A 21209-nucleotide genomic window follows, 5' to 3' on the forward strand; every position below is an offset into this window, starting at 1 on the left:
AATTACCTCCATCCCTGCCCGTCCCCATATAAAGTAGCAATTACTTCTGACAGTATCATCAATTCCACAGTTTCTTTTGTTTTGCGCTGCTGTTTTCCTTGTGGAATCTCTTTGGTGGAACCCTTTTTTTGTTTTCTGTTCAGGTAATTAACTTATAAACCCCCTCTTTTACTAAGGCTGACGTGTCCATTATAGTATATGGACGAACCTGGCTTCTAAAGCCTTCCATCCCCGTGGGCCCGAGGGGGATCCCCGTGGGAGTCCCATGGGTTAGGGAGGATTCCCGCGATCCCCGTTCCCATGTAGACCTCTAGTTTACAGTCCACTGTACTGACCACTAAGGGCTCCTTTTACAAAGGTGCGCTAAGCATTAGCACATGTTAACCATGCGCTAAACACTAACAAATGCATGTTAGTCTATGGATGTGTTAGCAGTTAGCGCACGCATATATTTAGCATAGCGCACCTTAGTAAAACAGGGGGCAAGTTACTCCTCAGACCTGCATTGCTAAAAATGCCCATAATACCTGATGCTGTCATAGAGCCGGGTTTCAATTTCAAGGGATTGGGAAGGGACAGCAACCACTGGGGGATTTCATAAAGGGTTATGACTAGTGCTGCCCGATTCGAATCGATTCACTTCGGGTGAATCGGTTCGAATCGATTCATGCGCACAAAAAAAATTGAACTCACCGATTCAAAGGTCGTCTCCCTTGAGACCCGCTCGCATTCGGGCTTTCCCTCTGCCACAGCCGCTGGAGTCCTTCATCTAATGTAACTTCCAGTTTTGCGAAACCAGAAGTTACATCAGAAGAAAGGACGTTGGCATGCGCCTGTGCGATCCGTGACGGTGGTGGTGGCGACGGCAACTTGCAAGCACGTTGATTTTTTTGTAGTTGTTGGCTCTTGGCTGGCTTGTTCCCAAAAGCATTTCTCCTCTCGAGTCCCCGCATCTAACTTCCAGCGTAAGTAAAGGATCTCTCTGCTGCAGTGCTCTCTTCTTTTCCTGAGGCCATGGAACTGGGGGGGTTAGGGGGAAGCTGAGGATCTTTCTTTAGGGAAGCTGAGAAGCGGGGAAGGGGCAAGGGAGGAGGAATATGGGGCCTATTTCTTTGGGGATGCTCTGGGCCTGGGGAAGTTGAGAATCGGGACAGCTGGGGAGGGGGAATATGGGGTCCTTTCGTTGGGGATGCTCTGGGCCTGGGGAAGTTGAGAATCGGGACAGCTGGGGAGGGGGAATATGGGGTCCTTTCGTTGGGGATGCTCTGGGGAAGCATGGGGTCCTTTCTTTGGGGATGGCCTGGGGAAGCTGAAAATTGGGCAGGGGGGCTGGGGAGGGGGAATATGTTAGTGCTTCCCAATTTCCTTGATATTGCCTTGTTCAAATAAAATGTTTAAACTTAAAAAGCTGTGTAACTGAAAATGAATCGAATTGAAATATTTTTCACTAACTCAGGCAGCACTAGTCATGACTTAATCCCGCCAATGATCAGCTGCTCAAGCAGAACACCTTTTTGTATCCTGGATGTGACTGATAAAGGTCTAAGTTTTTTTTATGATATAGTTCTAACATGTATTATCCTGCCATGATATGCGAGTAATGAATTGTGTGTAATGTAGTTTCTTACATGCTGCAACCACGCCTGCTTATCTGTATAAGCCTTGCTACTAGTGGTCCTTTTTCTTGCGAAGACTTTTTTCTCAGCTGAGCTTGATTCCTTTGTCTACCTGCTGCTAGCTCCTGATTACCTCTACTACTCTTTGCTCTGATGGGTCAGCAGAGTTTGACCTCTCTCTCCAATCAAAGACTATCTTCTATGACCTCTTCTGGAACCTGGTGTCAGGTTCTATCCCCTATTGGTCATCTCACCACCCTTGTGGACATTCTGTTTGGACCTTTGTGCCTGACAGAGATAAGACACACTTCACCTTATCTTAGAAGCACATGGGCTTCTCTACATCCCCTGGAACTGAACTTGTCTTTTTACCATACATATGGCACCACTCAGCATTTCACCTCTCGAACTACTTTAATCTACCTGGTGACCCTCCAATCTCTGCCATAAAACCTCTTTCTCTTCAAAATTCTCATCTTCACCTTAGGGCAACAAGCTTCCGATTTCCGAGACTCTATCAGCTGTGAGTGAATTAACTACATTTATTCAAAAAAATAAATTTCAAAAAAAGAACAAAGACTTTTGTGCATGCTGGTGTGCTAAGGTTATTACTCTCTGGAAATTATAACTCAGGTCTGCCTTAAGAGTGCAGGATCAAGGCCAGGACACTAGGCTTTAACAGCCAAATTCTGTACATGATGTGCTGAAGTTAGGCGGCAGCAGGCACCCTACTGCTGCCTTACTGGCCAATCAGGAGGCACGTAAAAAAAAAAAATTGAGGTGTCATTCTAAGGCACCGGTCTCAGGCCTATGGAGGCACACAGGGGCGCCTACAGACACCTAAGGCATGAGTGTGATTAGTGCTGGAAGTGGTCTTAAGTGTTCATAGGCGTCCCTATGCTTCTCCACAGGCGCAAGACCAGTGCCTTAAATGCTGGCCTACAGAGGCACAAGAGCAGCGCCTTTAAAATGCTGGCCTACATTTAAGGCGCCTGTTTTACAAAACAGCTATGATTCTACAAATGGCCAAAAGTGATGCTACCCATATGGCCAGATTAAACTCAGAAGTGATATGTCTATGATATGCTGTATTCATACGTGTTCTCCACAAACAGTACTTTCTAACATATTCATTTATAATTTTTACTTATTCATCGGTCTTCAGAAGTGCCAATATTAGCCAATTGGTTTGAGTGGCCAAATACTATGCAGTACTAGCCTCCTCATCAGACCGTTATGTTTTATATAAAGTGCTTTAGTGCATTAGTGCTTCTATATTTCAGTGCTTGAGTAAATAAATAAATAATCTTTCAACTTATCTTTTTTTCTGCATTTTCTGGAGTTTTCCCTTTGTCAATAGTTATTGGGAAGGGACCTGTCATTCCGACATGTTTCGCCATAAGGCAGTATCAAGAAAAAGTCCCCCCTTTTGCTTTAGCTCCACACCATCCCAATCATTGGAAATTGTGACACATACTACATAGTTGCAAAACCCCCAGCTATCCTATACACTTGGAGGGGCATAATCGAAAGGGACGTCTAAGTCCATTTACGTCCATCTCGCAAGTCGTCCAAAGTTAAAAAGAGCCTAAGACACATTTTCGAAAGAGACGTCCAACTTTTTTTACTTTCAAAAATTGTCTAATTATACGTCCTGCCGATCTGATCGTCCAAGCCGCTAAATCGTCCATCTTTTTTATACCACATTTCCGTCCAAGTCCAAAACGCCTAGAACAAACCTGTTGGAGGTGGGAGGGGTCTGCAAAGTGATGGATTGAACACCTAGACATGCTACCTAAATAGTGGGGTACCTTACAAGGCACTGCTATGAACTTCACAAAAAGGGTGCCATAGCTTCTCCTCACTACAGCTCCCTTATAGGTGACGGTGAGTCCCCCCAAACCACCTCCAGAATCCCCTAGACCCACTTATCTACCACCCCAATAGCCTTTATGGCTTCAGGAGCCACTTATATGCAAGTCAAAAAGGGTTTTGGGGGTGTATAGGGGAGTGCACATCTTTAAGAATCAATGCAGTGATTAGAGGCTTATGGGCATGGGTCCTCTTCTCTATGGGTCCCTAACCCACCCTCAAGATGATTTAAGCTGCCTCTGGGCTGGACGACTAGGCTTTCCTATGCCAGGCGGCCAGGTGATGATGGTCTGGAGGCTGAAATTTAAAGTTGTGAATAAAATTTTTATGGGGGCAGGGGAGGGGTTGGTGATCACTGGGGTAGTATGTGGGGGGTCTGTGTTATGTGTTTGAAGTGCTTATCTGGTGAGTTTAGGTGTTTTTTTGTGACTTAGACCATGTTTTACATGGTCTAAGTCACAACGTCCAAGTTCCATCTAGGCTCTGTTGTTAAATTTTTGGTTATACATGCTGTACGACTAAGTCTAAGCCGGCCCACTTCCCGCCCAACTCCCATCCTCAACACGCCTCCTGAAACGCCCCGTTTAGCTTTGGACATTGAGCGGCACTATGAAGGCCTAGGTCGTTTAGAAATACGTCCAAAACCCAGTTTTATTATTGGCATTTGGACGTTTTTGAGAAATGTTCGTCTAAGTGCCGACTTAGGCCGGTTTTTGGATGTTTTTCTCTTTCGATTATGAGCCCCATAATGTGTTCAGTCACCACAGGAGGACCAATTTCACCTATAGAAAATACTACAATCTAGGATGAAATAGCTCATGTTTGAAATATATATTAGTCCTCTCTCCAGTACTTAATATGCTTAAAGATACCTACTTGAGTTCACTGTCGCGTCTTTTGAGTAACAAGTCAAGATCTTTAAGCTGAGCTTGACAGAACGCCAGGAAATCTACTGGTCCTGTATACTGAATTCTTGCTTTAGAGTATTCTTCTGAGCGTAAGTTTTCACCATTAAGGATTTTTAAATTGGGTAACAGTTCACATAGAGAACAACTAAAAGGAAAATTAGCAGAAACAAAGAAAATTATTTTACTAAATAAATACCACATTAGTCTTTATAAACAAATTAAAACTGCAACTTTCGGTAACCCTGGAGGAAGTGAATGAAATTCTACCTTTCAAAAGCTTGGGGCCCTTTTGCTATAAGCTGTCGTACATTTTGCACTTACCTCACACTTAACACAAACAGTAACGTGCAGTAAGTGCAGAGTCGGTGCAGTAAATGCAGGGGGCATTTCCTGCATCTGCCCTTCATTTACCACACACGGCTGTTAGTTAATGCAGCAAAGGAGCTGTGGTATATACAGTACCTTATAAAGCAGGAGCACATGTACTATCAGGCATTGAATGTAATGCAGTGCAGGATAAACAGAATTGACTACAGCAGGACCCATCCCCAGCTGAAATAAATCTTCCAATCATTTCCCCAATGCCATCTCCAATTCCGATTCCTTTCCCAATATCCACACTGTTCCCGAACACAATCACTCCTATCCCCCGATTCCCCAACATCAAAACCCATCCTTCCAGTAGAAAATGTAGTCATAGTAGATCTGTATTAATTTGCACAAGAGGACTGTGTTCATAATTACGAGTGCAAAAAACAGGGAGGAATGGAGGGAAGTGTTAATCAAAAAATATCACTCCAAGACAAAAGCAACACACAAGCCAAGAAAGCTAGCTTGTTACTTAAGCGAAAGAAAAGCCTCAGACAAACGGAGAGGTGGATCCACACTCTTCAACCCAGGCATCATCATAATAATAATAATAATAATTTATTTTTATATACCGCCTAACCAGCAATTCATAGCGGTTTACACAATAGGTACTCAGCATACAATATAATAATAACATCATACATTATAAAATTCTAAGTAACAATACAAGCATTAAAAAGCTAACGAATAAAAAAAAACACAATATAAACTTAAATAAGTATAGATAAAAAGATTAAAAGTACATTATAACTAAATGATAATATGAAAATCAGTAATGTATATTATATTGTTTAAAATAAGTGGGTTTTAAAATCTTTTCGAAACTGATAGTAAGTAAGAAATGGAGAAACGAGAAGATTCAAACATGAATTCATTAATCCTGCTTGGAATGCTAAGGTCCTATCCAAAAATTTTTTGTAACGACATGCATTTGCTGAAGGAAAATAAAACCAACCAGATCTATGAATATTTTTCTTAGAAATAAAGAAACTAAAATGAGAAACAAGGTAAGCCGGCGCTAAGCCGATAAATTTTTTAAACAAATGCATTCAAATTTAAATAGCACTGTAGACTCAAACGGTAGCCTGTGAAGCTTTTGATAATACACTGATATGATTGTGTTTTTTCAGATTAAAAATCAAACGAATAGCTGTATTTTGTATGATTTTTAGTCGGCTAGTAGTTATTTTATATGATCCCAGATAAAATAGGCAAAAACCTTTTGCACAGGTTTAAAGTTAGCAGGTGGGAGCTAAAAAATAGCAGAGAATGATGGTTGAAAGCAGCAGTTAGGATCTGCATACTGATAGCCTGGATTTGGTGCAAAGGCCATGAAGCAGTAGTTACCAACCACAAAACGATCGTCGGCCTGGCCTGTTTGTGTTCAGTGTTTTTTACCATTGATCATTGCTCAGCTATTTTTTTGCTCCCACCTGCTAACTTTAAACATGTGCGAACGTTTTTTGCCTATGATGCTTGGGTGGAAGAGTGTGGGTCCACCTCTCCGTTCATTTGAGGCTTGTCTTTCGTTTAAGTAATCTAGCTTCCTTGGCTTGTGTGGTGCTTTTGTCTAGGAGTGATATTTTTGGATTTTCATAATTACGAGTGGCCATTACTTTTTGCATAAAGAGTACTTTTTTTAAATTGTTTACTTTGAAGTTTAATAATACTTTCCTCCTCTTCTACGAAACTGCGGCAGCAGTTTTTAGTGTGGTGAGCCGCGCTGAATGGCCCGCACTACTCCCGACACTCAGAGTTCCTATGAGCATCAAGAGCAGCGCGGCTCTCTGCGCTACAAACTGCTAATGCAGTTTAATAGACGAGGGGGTTTGTGTATATCATGTATATATGAGAATTAAATCTTGAGAAAGTACATTTTGTAAAGTACATATAGTTGTTTTTTTTTTGTTTACTTTGATGTTTAACAATACTTTTTTTATTGTTTTTTAAATTTTTATTGTTTAAAGTTTAATAATACTTTTGTGTATGTCATGTATATATAAAACAATCAAGTCTCGATAAAGTACACTATATTTATTGCATGCAAAGTTGTGTTTATGTGAATATTTCTAGGGAAGGGGGGGTCCATAGCTTTCATCAGAAAAAGGTTAAGAATCACTGCTCTAAAGATATTTTATGGCTCCTTTTATCAAGAAGCGGTAGAGACTTTTACCATGGGCTGGCGAGGTAAATGTTCCGATGCTCACCGGAATTGAACGAGCATCAGAGCATTTACCTCGCCAGCCCTTAATTAGTTAACAGAGGGATCCTTTTACTAAGGCGTGCTAACCAATTTAGCGCACACGCTAAAGATTAGTATGCATTAAATGCTAAGGCGCCCATTATATTCTAAGGGCACATTAGCATTTAGCGTGCACTAAATTGGTTAGCGCGCCTTAGTAAAAGGATCCCCCCCCCCCAAAAAAAAACAAACAGGTGCACTGGGGCAGTTAATCACAAACGCCGATTAGTAAATTAAACCAATGCTTACGTTAACCAACACCCCCCTTTTATCAAGCCCCCCCCCCTCTTTTATCAAGCTGCACTAGAGGTTTTTAGCATTGGCCAGTGAAGTAAGTGCTCGGATGCTCATAGGAATTTTATGAGTGTTGGAGCATTTACCGCGTCGGCTCGCACTAAAAACCTCTAGCGCAGCCTGATAAAAGAGGCCATGAATTTCTTCACAATATTAGGATCTGCATCTCTTTAGCACAGTTCAGAGAACAGCCGAGCTCAAAATCAAAGATATTAGTGGGTTGCAAAGAATTGCAAGAGAGAGTGTTGAACAGCAATAAATAAAAAGATGTCATATCCAGTTGATTAATGTTGGAAGAAAAGTATCTTGGAGTTATGTGATCTCAGTGCAGTTTTTCCAGCTGGGTTTCTCCTGGAGAAGGACTGAATCAATATTTCATTTAGTGAAAACTTCCTGGTGAATATTTTGTCACTTAAGAGCCTCTATTAATCACTGCAGCAATGAAACACATTATTCCCCTGCGAGCGCTCAAACTGATCCTGGGGTTTAAATTGGTAAAAAGTGATTTCTTGGTGCTTTATTTGACGGTGTTATCGCTGGCTGCACATGAAAGTAGGAAGCTGAAGGGAAAAGTTTTATAGCTAATTCTTTTGCCGGTATTGAGAGGTTACATAAAGTTCATGGGAGATCATCGCCTGAACTTTCAGTCAATATTAGAGCCAAAAAATCTTACTTTATTATATTTCAACACTTTTAAATCATTTAAGTTAATTCATCTTTTGTCTAGTCAAAAAAGTTAATTATAACTCAAACAACTGCTCTGGTATTCAGGCTGTTTGTTTGTTTTTAATCTATGAACCAATTAAAGATACCAGAATTATACACTAAACTGTTATCGGTTTAAAGTGGGAAGTATCGCACACTAATAGCAGTGTGTTAATGGTAAACAGGTGCTATAGAGCTAACTGCATGATGCAAAACAGCCAAACAGTTAGCATGTGGTAGTGACTTTTTCTCTAGATTAAGGCCGACCTCCCAAAAATACTGCGAATGCGTCCAACGCTTAAAGCAGAGGTTTTGAAGTTACCATTTGGAAAAAAAAATTTGAACTGTACAACTTGAACACATTTGTGCAATTATTCTAGAAATGCTCTCAACATTTCGGATGTGCATAAACTGGCTTTTAGACAGGTACATTGCATGCATATTTAAATCCCAATTTCAGAAAGCCAATTGTGGATAGGTGCATGTAGCAAGGGGACGAGGTCTGGGTGCGTTTTGCACAGGGCTATGGCAGAGCTAAACTATGCATGTGCTTTCCTCATTTCTGAGATCAACATGGGGGATTTATGCCTGATCTCAGGGAGGTCTATTTATTTATTTAAAATACTTTTATTAAGTCCATCAAACCTTCTAGGTGAATCACAAAAATACACACATATGTAGTATTCACTTAGGCCCTCTTTTACTAAAGGTGTGCTAACCGATTAGCGCGCGCTAATCGAATTAGCACACGCTAAACGCTAATGCGTGCATGTTAGTCTAATCGGTTAGCGCACCTTTGTAAAAGAGGGGGTTAGTATTCATACATATGTAGTATTCACTTAGGCCCTCTTTTACGAAGGTGCGCTAACCGATTAGCGCGCGCTAATCGAATTAGCACACGCTAAACGCTAATGCGTGCATGTTAGTCTAATCGGTTAGCGCACCTTCGTAAAAGAGGGGGTTAGTATTCATACATATGTAGTATTCACTTATACAGAGAACGCAGCCCCTGATGCAATTTCATATTAGTCAACACAAAAAGCACAATGAAAACAGTTAAAACATAGCCCTGCAAGCTAAATTTCTCGTATTCTAAAACAAGGTCTCTCAATATCCTACGTTGCTCCATATACCTGCTGAAGAAGGAAAGTCTTTCTTGAACACATTCGCATTTTGAAGTGTTCTGTGCAGGAAGGGTAATGCATCCCACAGCTTTGGACTGACTATAAAAGAACAGATGACCAATATTGCTCCAACCTCACTGCATGGAAGGAAGGGATATCCCATTTGGCCATATTTGCAGATCTTAGCTTTCTGATCGGTTGGTATGTTTTTAAACTAGCAACAATAATAACAAATGACATTGCTCAAAGCCTCAAAATCAATATTATCTTCTGCATAACAGATAATTGTTTCAACACATGTGCCATATGCGCATAACATGAACAGTTTATAAAGGTGCTCATTGTATGCAGTGCTCTACTGAGGGAATTAGATGGTTGCTCCTTTAATCCCCCATTGTTTTTGTCTACCCGGAAAGCGATACAGGCAACTGATATCATGCTCCATGCCAGCTTGGTAAAACAGATACATGATTCTAAATTGACTGTTATGCATTATGTATGCTCCAGCACACATACACTTCTCCCTCCGTATTCGCTGTGATAGGGGTTTAACAGACCCGTGAATAACTTTTTCATATGTTTTTAGCTGTTTTCTATTAAAAACCATCGTAATATGGTGAAACCGCAAATAACATGGCGGGAGACCTGGCCTGTTCTTGAAAGAGAGGCAAAACATGGTGAAGAAAGTGCCGGGAATCGGCAATTTTCTATGCAAACTGACATAATTTGGGAGGAGGAGCCAGCAAACTAAAAACCGTGAATAATCAAAACTGCAATTGCTGAAACCGTGAATACAGAGGGAGAAGTGTACATGTGTGTTCTGAAATACCAAAACACAACAAAATATATGTCTGACCGTTGAATTGAACTTTTGTAACCAGCTAATTCCCTTCTGCCAGACCCTCATTTCTACCTTCAAAGGGAGAAAAAGACTTCAAGGGCTCAAGGGTGCTGGACTTTAGAGCATTCTTGTCCAGCCACCCGGTTTTCAGCTATCATTAGTCACAGAAAAAAATCTCCCTTGAAATAAAGCTGCCCCTATACGTACTTTACATTTTAACAGCAATACGATGCTAGTGAATATTTTATAAATAGAGGGGAGATCAACCACTTAGCTTGGGCAAAAAACCCTGTCCTCAGTTCAACGGAGCTCCCCCGTTTCACTTAGCAAAGCTTCTTCAGGAGCAGTAGACTGAATGTCTTTAGACGCTTCACGTGCCCTGCAGGTAAGGATCCAGAAAGTAAAATTCAACGGAATACTGGATTATGGTGAACTGCCAGATTATTCTAGCATAAACTAACATGTTTATCTTATTGTTTAAACCATATCCTCATAAAATAGCATTTAAACTTTATCAAATACTTACTACAGGCTGATTTTGCCCAAAATTTTTGTTAAGACCTTCAGAATGTGCCATCCACCAGCCAATTGATTCCTGGCTGTGATATTTCATGGCAAGTTCATCCTCATCAGACTTGTTTTAATAAAACATTTTCTTTGCTTTGTGCTTGTAAAGTGCAATAAATAATCTTTTCAAATTCTAAAACCTCAATACTTAATATTCAAAGAGATTTGATGATAAAATTTTTTTTTACTTAGCTTCATACAAAAAAAACTTTATTGATCCTAAAGCATCGGGTAGCTCCGACATGTTTTGCCAAAGGCTTTATCAAGAAGTCCCCCCTTCAGTATTGCTCCACTGCATCCCCCCTTCAGTATTGCTCTGCTGCATCCCGCATGTCGGAGCAGACAGGTCCCTACCCAACGCTTTAGGATCAATAAAGTTTTTTTATATGAAGCTAAGTAAAAAAAATTTTTGATCATCAAATCTCTTTGAATATTAAGTATTAAGGTTTTAGAATTTGAAAAGATTATTTATTGCACTTTACAAGCACAAAGCAAAGAAAATGTTTTATTAAAACAAGTCTGATGAGAATGAACTTGCCATGAAATATCAAAGCCAGGAATCAATTGGCTGGTAGATGGCACATTCTGAAGGCTTAACAAAAATTTTGGGCAAAATCAGCGTGTAGTATTTGATAAAGTTTAAATGCTATTTTATGAGGATATGGTTTAAATTCATAAATAGCCAATAAAAACACGTGGCTGTATATTTGTACTATCTTATTGTTTAGCCAGAGAAAAGATTTACAAATTTTTACGTTAATGTCCAATGAAAAACTTTGTTCCATATGCACCGCTAGCCTGCACAATGCCTTAAAAAAAGGCGCTTCAGCGTTCTTTATGAGTGTTGTGCACAGGCGTGATGATGTTAGTTTCAATAAACTTTATTCTTCGACAGTCTTAATAAATGCAGTGCACAAACATTCTTAATAAACATACTTACCGTAGTTGTACTTTCAATAAACTTTATTGTCCTTTGTGCAGCTATGTAACAAAGCAGTCTCCCGGGAAATGACTAGATAAGGCCAGCTGCTTTAAATCACCTTTCAAAACAGCCAGCCTACTTTACTGAAAAAATTCACACAGGAATAATCTATCCAGGTTAAAAAAAAAAAAAAAAAAAACTGCCAATTAATGGTCAGGTTTAACTCTTGTGGATGTAAGCAGTTTAAGCGATGAATCCAGCGTTGCTCTATCTGTAAAAAAATTTTTCTCTTATCACCACACCCCTCATAGACTCCATAGCTCTATCAATGACAAAGCAACGTAACTGCTCAAACGTGTACCTCTTCTCTAGAGAATATTGTACAAGTGGTTGATCTCCCCTCTATTTATAAAATATTCACTAACAGATCGTATTGCTGTTAAAATGTAAAGTAGCTATAGAGGCAGCTTTATTTCAAGGGAATTTTTTTTCTATGACTAATGATAGCTGAAAACCGGGTGGCTGGACAAGAATGCTCTAAAGTCCAGCACCCTTGAAGTCTTTTTCTCCCTTTGAATGTCTGGCAGAAGGAAAGTTCAATTCAACGGTCAGCCATATATTTTGCTGTGCTTTTGTCATTTTTTTTGACTTTACCTTTGTTAGGGTGTTCTGAAATATCAACATACGTGTATATGTGCTGGCAATTCAGATGAATGTTGCCATGTGCAGACTATTGATATTTCAGATGCTGACAAATGCATTCAGTCACTCCATACCTGTCCTCTCCTGCATGTATTTTAAAGAAAAAAAGGTTCTGTGTCAGAAGACCTTCATCTAAAATAGTAGCAGACAGTGACACTTCCTGACCTAGATATCTCGATTCCAATCTGCACTTTTCCCGAGTTTTTATTTGCAGCAAAGCCTTTCTGGGTAGTTAGTTTGCACAGTATAGTGTTCTTTATTGTATGCGTTTCCTCCTTCACCGCTCTGGGAAAGAGGGGGTTATAAATTTAAGGTGCGCTAACCGATTTAGCACGCGCTAACGATTAGCACATGCTAAATGCTAACGTGTCAACAGAATATAATGGGCTTGTTAGCGTACACTGAATCGATTAGCGCGTGCTATATCGGCTCGGGCACCTTAGTACAAGAGGAGGGTAAATGTTCTAAATGCTGTCTTCAAAATAAACAGGAACCAGAATGAGGTAAATTTACAGCTTTTTGTCTTACATGGTATTTGGAATTGTATTCCTGAAAAGAAAACACAGACATGTCCAATGGAGTACACAGAAAAGTTATTTCCATATGATACCACGTAAATGCCTTTGCAGAAAAATTATTAGCAATACAGATCACACACAACTGAACCCATTTTGACACATCTTAATAAGCTGCCCAGTGCCTCAAATTACATATACATAAGAAAAGCATTCATAAACATTTTGTTATAGTCTTGTAGTTTGATTTGAACTTAGGCTACATCTATAAAGAAGCCAATTAGGCTCAGCTAATTGCTCCGTCATCCCATTGGGTATAGCACTCGAATGTTTGGGGTTTTATTTAGAAACATAGGCCGGTTAATATTGAAAAGAACTTATACAGTGAGCCTCGTGCGTTTGTTTAAAAAAACTACAAACACAGACCAATATAAGGAAAAATGTAGCCATATAAATCAAAACCAATCCAAATATCTTGAGGAGAGGATAGGATTATACCAAGAGTGGGGGCTAAGTTTATCCATACAGTCATAATATTCAGCTGCTATGCAAATAAATTTATCTAGATATCTTAACCACAGAAATAGCAGAGACAAAGATATACAGCTAAGTTATCCATACTGTATATCTTTATCTGTATATTTTTAGTGGAAGTAATAAATAAATAGTATCTCACTCAATATTTGCATAGAGAATTATGAGCATTTATTCATCCATCATCCAGGGCAGAGTATGGCATAGTGGTTAAAATTACAACCTCAGCATCCCCACCCCCTTGCCCCAAATATATTAGATAGATTGTGAGCCTGCCGGGACAGACAGGAAAATGCTCGAGTGCCTGAATAAATTAATGTAAACTGTTCTGAGCTCCCCTGGGAGAACAGTATAGAAAATTGACTAAATACGTTTAGGTGAATATATAGCCATTAAAATTCCCTACTATGGGCTCCTTTTACTAAGGTGCGCTAGGGCTTTAACGCACGGAATAGCGGGCGCTACATTGCCACGCGCGCTAGACCTTAATACATTGAGCTGGCGTTAATTCTAGAAGCGTAGCGTGCAGTATAGCGCACAGTAATTTCCCATGTGCGCTAAAAACGCTAGCGCATCTTAGTAAAAGGAGCCTTTTGTGTGTGTGCAAATAAATAAATATACAGTATATAGAAAATGTTTAATACATACAAGTATGGTTATAATGCTTATATATTATATACATAATATATATATATATATATATATATATATATATATATATTATATACATTATATACATTTTATATTATATTATATACATAAATACATACATATATATATATAAGCATTATAACCATACCTGTATGTATTAAGCACTTTCTATCCCTCCATAGGCACAAAATGCACTATGATGAAGAACAACATAGTGGATCAAGAGTCACTTTTAATAAGGCTTTTTGCCTTAAGTACAAAAATCAAAGATATATTATAGGGCAAGCTGCTAATTCTATTGGGTGCCAATGGCAAGACGCAACGTTTCTGGAGAGGGGACTGCAATGAAAATGCTGTTGGACAGTTGCCATGAATTACTGCAGATGGGTAAAAGATGAAAGGCAAAAGACAAAGCTATAAAAACTGGTGAGAGACGTCTACTCAGACCCAGCAAGCTCTTTTAGTAAAAGCTACTGAAACCAAACCGTAGTACATTCCACTTTAGAGAATTCACCTTAACTCCTGAGCTATAACAGTGAACCACAACTACATTTATGGAGTGGCAGAATATTTTTGTAATCCACTAAAAGAAAAAGGAAAGAGAACGTGAATATGGTGACAATTAAAATAATTCTTCAGGAAGCTCAGGGAAAAAAAAAGCCATTTGGTACTTAGTCACACAAAAGCCCCTTCCACTAAAGGATTTTAGTTAGCAACAAGAGCAAAAAATTTGGGATTATACTGTCTCTTTGTTAGGGTGACATTTTATATTAGGTTTGATTAAAATAAATATTGCTTTATGAAGAAACAAGTCTGCTTTGAAAAGTCCAAGGGAGGGTTTTGATTTAAAATGATATTTAACCCTTTCAGCCTTCAGCATTTTGCTGGTATGAATAACACTTTCGGATACAAAAAAATAAGCTGCTCAGTTCAAAAAACATCTCAATTCAATTGTGTCATTTATGTAGCTGTTTACATAAACAAATTTCACTAAATTTTCCTAAAACTATTTTTACACCATAGACTTCCTGTTTAATCCCAACTTAATTGATCAGTATTACAAAAATCTGAGAAATTATAAAGCAGTGCTTGGCGATGTAGATTCAATTCAAAGTATATAAACTAGAAAATAAATTACTAAAAGAGAGGAAGAAGAAAACTAATAAATATCGAACCACGTACATATCTAATAAGAGAGTCGATAGCTGCAGAAGAAAAAGAAAAAAAAAAGTAAGGTATTTAAATCACACATAAGGGGATAAAATCTTCTCAACCAAACTCTGTGCTGCCCTGGCGAAAAACACTGTTTGCTTCTGTGCTTTGCAGAGGAACATTAAATGGCCTCATTATCATTTATTTTAAAATAGTTTGAGGCCGTATGTACCACATGAGTTTACTCCTGCACTCAATCTCTCTGCATTGTGCTGCCAATAACATGCACGTACCACCCAAAATAACTGTCGATAGGCTCAAGGTAGCTTTCTGCATTGATCCCTATGCCATTGAAGCAAGTATTTTCAAGCATTTTATAAAGAAAAGAAAACTTACAAATCAGTGTCTTAAATAGTGCTTTTAGTAAGACGCCCAGTTATAAAATAATTCTTCGTTAGGGTAATTTTGTAACAGAGTACCTAGTTTAATAGAACAAGAAGGCACCTTGCTTTTGCATGCTCTATAAAATGCTTGCATAAATCCTACAGAATTCACACTGGATTGAAAATGCAGGCATTTTGCATACTCGAGAACAGATGTAAATATATATATAGTAAATGACGGCAGATAAAAACCTGAATGGTCCATCCAGTATGCCCAACCTTACTCTCTCTTTAAATTACTGATTTAATTTAAACTTTCCTTTTTCTTAGCACATTCAATACTTCTGATCAGCACTATTTTATTAAAGACACATATAAATTATAATTATGTCCCAGTTCTGCCCAAACTCCACTCTGAAATTTGTGGATTCCCAAGAGGAGGAAAACATGATATCAGAAAAACTCGTCAACACACAGCAGCACTATTAATATAGTTGAACTAATGAATAATTCTTTTAATTCTTTTTTTTATATATAAAATGTGAAGAATGGGAGTAAAGTACAATCAATAAGCAGAGTTATAAATTACTTAATTGCCACTGGATAAGTGGAAAACTCCACATTACTGGTGCTATCAAGCACAAAGAGACATCGTTGGTCTGCCATTCGTAACAAGAAACTAATGCCCAACATAACTGAATAATTACCATAAGTTTAGTAACTGTATTGCTCTAATTATGTCCAAAACTAATGTTATTAATGCAAAATGCTAAAATCAAAGAGAAATGAAAACACTGTGATCAAATCAGAATGGAAATGCACAGGCACTAATCTAATTTTATAAAAGTTCACCTAGGTTTGAAGGTCAACCTAATTTTGGCCTATTTTATGAAGACACATAGGCACCTTTATAGAATTGGGCAAATATAATTGTTTGAGTGTATTTTATAAATTATACATGGAAACCACAACTCCAACTATGCTCCACCCAAACTCTACTAATAAGCATGCCTATACCAGAGTTGCAAACTTTTACCCGTTCTACACCACTCAGGATTCGGTAGACCTCAATCATTTTTCCCCCTCAGCCGTCTCTTTTCCAAGCTGAAGATCCCTAACCTCTTTAGCCTTTGCTCATAAGAGAAGAGCTCCATCCCCTTTATCGTCATCTCGGTCACTCTTCTTTGAACCTTTTTCTAAAGCTGCAAATTCTATTTTTGGAGATACGATGACCAGAATTGTTAACACAGCAAATGACAACAGATAAAGATTTGCACAGTCCGTCCAGAGCTACAAGCGCCATTCTGTGCATTTTGTAGTCATTCATGCTTAAACACTGGCTGGCAATTTGCCATCTAGCTAATCATATATAAGCAGTTAAATATGATGGAGTCTTGGGACAATATATGTTACAATCAAAATATCGCTAACAATATTTAAATTGCTATTTGAGATGTTCTTCCCTTCTCTATGAGTTGTACCGCCGCACCCTCACTTGGAGCATATGATAAAGTGGTTTACAATACTGGAGTTGCAAATCTTCATCCGTCTTGTGCCTTTTGCGAGACGTAGACTGTAGAAGTCTGTCCAGCATTGGCCTTGGTTCCCTAATACTGTATTTTTGTTATCATGCATATTTGTTTGTGCTGGGCAATTTTATATGAAGATTTTTTACGCATAGAAACTGGCAAATATATGTGCAAAGCCTTTATAAATATATCCCTAAAAGCAGCAATTTTCTAAGGGAAGTAAATGGGCACTTTTCTTTTATAAAACTGTAATTTTTTTCCTACTTATTCTGGCTGCATCAATTTATGTGACCAGTTATAATATTATACTTCCTGTGTTATATTTAAAATTGCAATTAACTATAGCCAAAGCAGGAAAGGAAGAAGAAAATATTAATGTGCCACAACTAACATAGTGTAACACTTATACATACAGCTAAATTACACCATTATTTCCAATGCCAGAAAAAAAAAGTCAAAGCAAGGTTGTGTCTTAGCGCTGTTAAGAAGAGTACAGCGGCATCTGCTGGCTTGAACTGGTAAGGTATCTACATCAACTACTGACATGCCAGTTCAATCAGTCTCTCTCTTTTGATCTTTAGATGTATAAGAACATAAGACTAGCCTTACTGGGTCAGACCAATGGTCCATCAAGCCCAGTAGCCCATTCTCATGGTGGCCAATCCAGGTCACTATTACCTGGCCAAAACCTAAGGTGTAGCAATATTCCATGTACCTACTACTCAATCAGGAACTGCCACAATCTGTGCTCACAGATAAGCTGAATCGGATCCCCAAAAGAATCCTAGATGTTATATGCGTTGATAGGGTTTCTGCACAGCAAGATTAAGAACTCTCTCACTATATTTTAAGGACTCATTTCTAAAACCTTCTAAGCTCCATACAACTAATATGGAGTTATATAAAGGAGCCTCTTTAAAAGAAATACGTAGAATCCAGATCATTCAAAATACTGCAATAAAAATAATTATGAAAAAGAAAAAATTTGATCACGTAACACCACTTTTAAAGGAAAAACACTGGCTACCAGTAATCCATAGAATCACTTATAAGATAGCTCTACTTACTCATAAAATACTCAAATAAAGCTCCGGCATTTCTAGAAAGATATTTAATACCATACTCCCCATTAAAATCTTTAAGATCAGAAGACAAAGCCCTATTAACAGTCCCTTCTTTAAAAGTTATATACTCGAGGAGAGACATGATTTTTTCTGTTTCAGCCCCCCAAATAAGGAACTTACTTCCACTTAATCTAAGAGAAGAAAAGCTATTGAACAAATTTAAAAATCTCCTAAAGAGCTGGCTTTTTAAAGCGCTTTTTAATAGATCAGTCTTACTATATTTTAGGGTAGGATGAGGAGGTTACTAAAATATGTGGGTATGTATCTCCCATCCTGTGTGTACTAAACCTATACCCGATTTTATTTTTGGTTTTATTTTTTTTAATATTGTAATTTAAGTTGCCCTTTTCCCTAATGTTTTAATGTCAATTAGCAGTATATGTGTTATAGGTGGATTTTATTATTTTATCTGATTTTTATCCGATGTAAATCGCATTGAAATGAGATTTTGCGATCTAATCAAAGAATTTATTAAACTTGAAACTTACTGGTAGTTGGATTTGGAAATAATCCTTTCATTTACAAAGCACCATTCGTCGTTCAATCAAACAAATGGCAGCATTGATTCACACGTTCCCGAGTCTGCTTACACAGTGTTAATGCATATAGGACCAGATTCTGTAACTGGTGCTGATCACGTGCCAATTACGCATCAGTGGCGGTTTCAGAATTGCGCCTATGGGAAAGCCAGGTGCTGTAAATGTAGCCCAGGGTTTCCCAGGCCTACATTTCCGGTGCATAATGTCATATGAATCACGCCTAAGTAGGCGCCTTAGGCCACCTAATGCCACTTCTGGCATTGGCCATGCCTACTTTGGTGTTCAGTGGCCTAAACATAACATAACAATCAACTTATATACCGCTATACCAGGGGTAGGGAACTCCGGTCCTCGAGAGCTATATTCCAGTCGGGTTTTCAGGATTTCCCCAATGAATATACATTGAAAGCAGTGCATGCAAATAGATCTCATGCATATTCATTGGGGAAATCCTGAAAACCCGACTGGAATACGGCTCTCGAGGATCAGAGTTTCCTACCCCTGCGTTATACCTTTCAGTTCTAAGTGGTTTTCAAGGGTCAAGGAACTGTACATACACAGTGAATACAGCACACACATTAAAATTTATCAAATAAATGGGTCTTCAACATCTTTCTAAACACCTGATAAGAACTAGAACCCGATTCTAACTTACTGAAAACTCTTATTCCAGCATGCCGCTTGGTAGGCTAAGACTCTCTGAAAGCTTATAAGTACAACCTTTCGGGAGATTGCAACATTTGAACTACAGACCTACACAGCTCCCTCGAGTAGCGATAAAAAGCTTTATGTTTCACTGTGGAGGGCGTTTCATGTTGCGGCCGACTCCATTGTATTTGCTGCCTCGCCTTAATTTTGTTTTTCCGTATTTGGGAGGTCTACCTTCTGGGCCCTCATACTGGCACAGCCGATTGCTCTCAAGCTAGGGTGCTTGATGTCTGATTGTGGTGTGCTTGGTGTATGGATGTTGTGGTTCGTGTGTGTTGCATGGGCTGGAATGTTCTGAGGAGAGGAAGGGTGGGTGAATGATGCAAGTGGGGTTTATAGTTTTCTGAAAATGTTTTGCAGTCTTCGTTATATTTCGGAGGTTAATTTTCTGGGCCCTCACCTTACTGGCACAGCCAATTGCTCTCGAGCTAGGGTGCTTGATATCCGATTGTGGTGTGCTTGGTGTATGGATGTTGTGGTTCGTGTGCTGCATGGGCTGGAATGTTCTGAGGAAGGGTGGGTGAATGATGCAAGTGGGGTTTATAATTTTCTGAAAATGTTCTTGCAGTCTTCGTTAAATTTCGGAGCTTAATTTTCCGATACACCTTCTAGGACCCGTTTTTGGAGAGGTTTTCCCTTTCTTCTAGACTGTTTCTGTATTTTTCTCCGGTGGGCACTTCCTCTGTTGCATAGCATTTGTTCATGACTCTGTTCTATTCTTTTGCTGTACCAGTTCTTTTGTTTCCTGACTGGAGTTTGTTTGTATTGACTGCTTTTTCAATAAAAATTATTTGCAAAAAAAAAATACAACCTTTCACTGTGGGAAACAAAAATATGATATTCTTATACAAAGATTGTTTTCTATCTGCGAATTTGAAAGATAAGTTGGCACCAACCCGTACAATGTTTTATAACAGAAACAACCCAAAAATACCTATATAAAGGCAAAAGCCAAAAATGATATTGTCACAATAGCTATCTGTTAGAGACTATGGATCTCAAGTGCTCACAATTACAGACCAGTGAGCCTCACATCAATAGTGAGCAAACTAATGGAAACCCTAATCAAACGCCAATTGGATAGGATCATGGATGAGGAGAATCTACAGGATCCCCGCCAACATGGATTTACTAAAGAGAGATCCTGCCAATCCAACCTGATCAGCTTCTTTGACTGGGTGACGAGGAAGCTGGATGCTGATGAGTCCCTGGACGTCGTCTACCTGGATTTCAGCAAAGCATTTGACAGCGTACCACACCGTAGGTTGCTGAGCAAGATAAGTTCTTTAGGATTGGGCGACACATTGACCAAATGGGTTGGGAACTGGCTTGGAGGTAGGCTTCAAAGTTTAGTGGTAAATGGCACCCCCTCCGAAATGTCAGAGGTGATAAGTGGAGTGCCACAGGGCTCCGTCCTGGGCCCAATCTTGTTCAACATCTATATAAGAGACTTGACAGAAGGGCTCCGAGGTAGAATAACATTATTCGCCGATGATGCCAAACTAAGCAATGTAGTGAGCAAAAGCACAACAGACAAAAATTCAATGGTGGACGATATGATGCATGACCTACTTCTACTGGAGCGCTGGTCTAGGTCCTGGCAACTCAGTTTCAATGCCAAAAAATGCAAAGTCATGCACCTGGGGAGCCGAAATCCATGCAAGGTTTACACCTTAAATGGCGAGATCCTGGCAAGAACTGAAGCAGAAAGAGACTTAGGGGTGATTGTCAGGGAAGACATGAAATCTGCAAACCAAGTGGAGCAAGCTTCATCCAAAGCAAGGCAAATCATAGGTTGCATACGCAGGAGTTTCATCAGCCGTAAACCGGAAGTCATTATGCCACTGTATAGATCCATGGTGAGACCGCACCTGGAGTACTGTGTGCAATTCTGGAGGCCGCATTACCGCAA

At 39.1% G+C, this 21209-nt stretch overlaps 1 protein-coding gene across 4 annotated transcripts in view; it reads right to left on the minus strand.

Annotated features, from left to right (window-relative positions):
• The window catches only part of LRRIQ1 (leucine rich repeats and IQ motif containing 1), a 289414-nt gene that overhangs the window by 146411 nt on the left and 121794 nt on the right, over positions 1 to 21209 (minus strand). For all 4 annotated transcript variants that reach the window (XM_033951658.1, XM_033951656.1, XM_033951659.1 and 1 more), the window contains one exon: positions 4365 to 4541. In XM_033951658.1, coding sequence (XP_033807549.1) covers positions 4365 to 4541 — 177 coding nt within the window. The remainder of the gene's footprint in view (positions 1 to 4364; positions 4542 to 21209) is intronic.

The sequence above is a fragment of the Geotrypetes seraphini genome, chromosome 7 (genome assembly GCF_902459505.1).
Source record: "Geotrypetes seraphini chromosome 7, aGeoSer1.1, whole genome shotgun sequence".
NCBI lineage: Eukaryota > Metazoa > Chordata > Amphibia > Gymnophiona > Dermophiidae > Geotrypetes > Geotrypetes seraphini.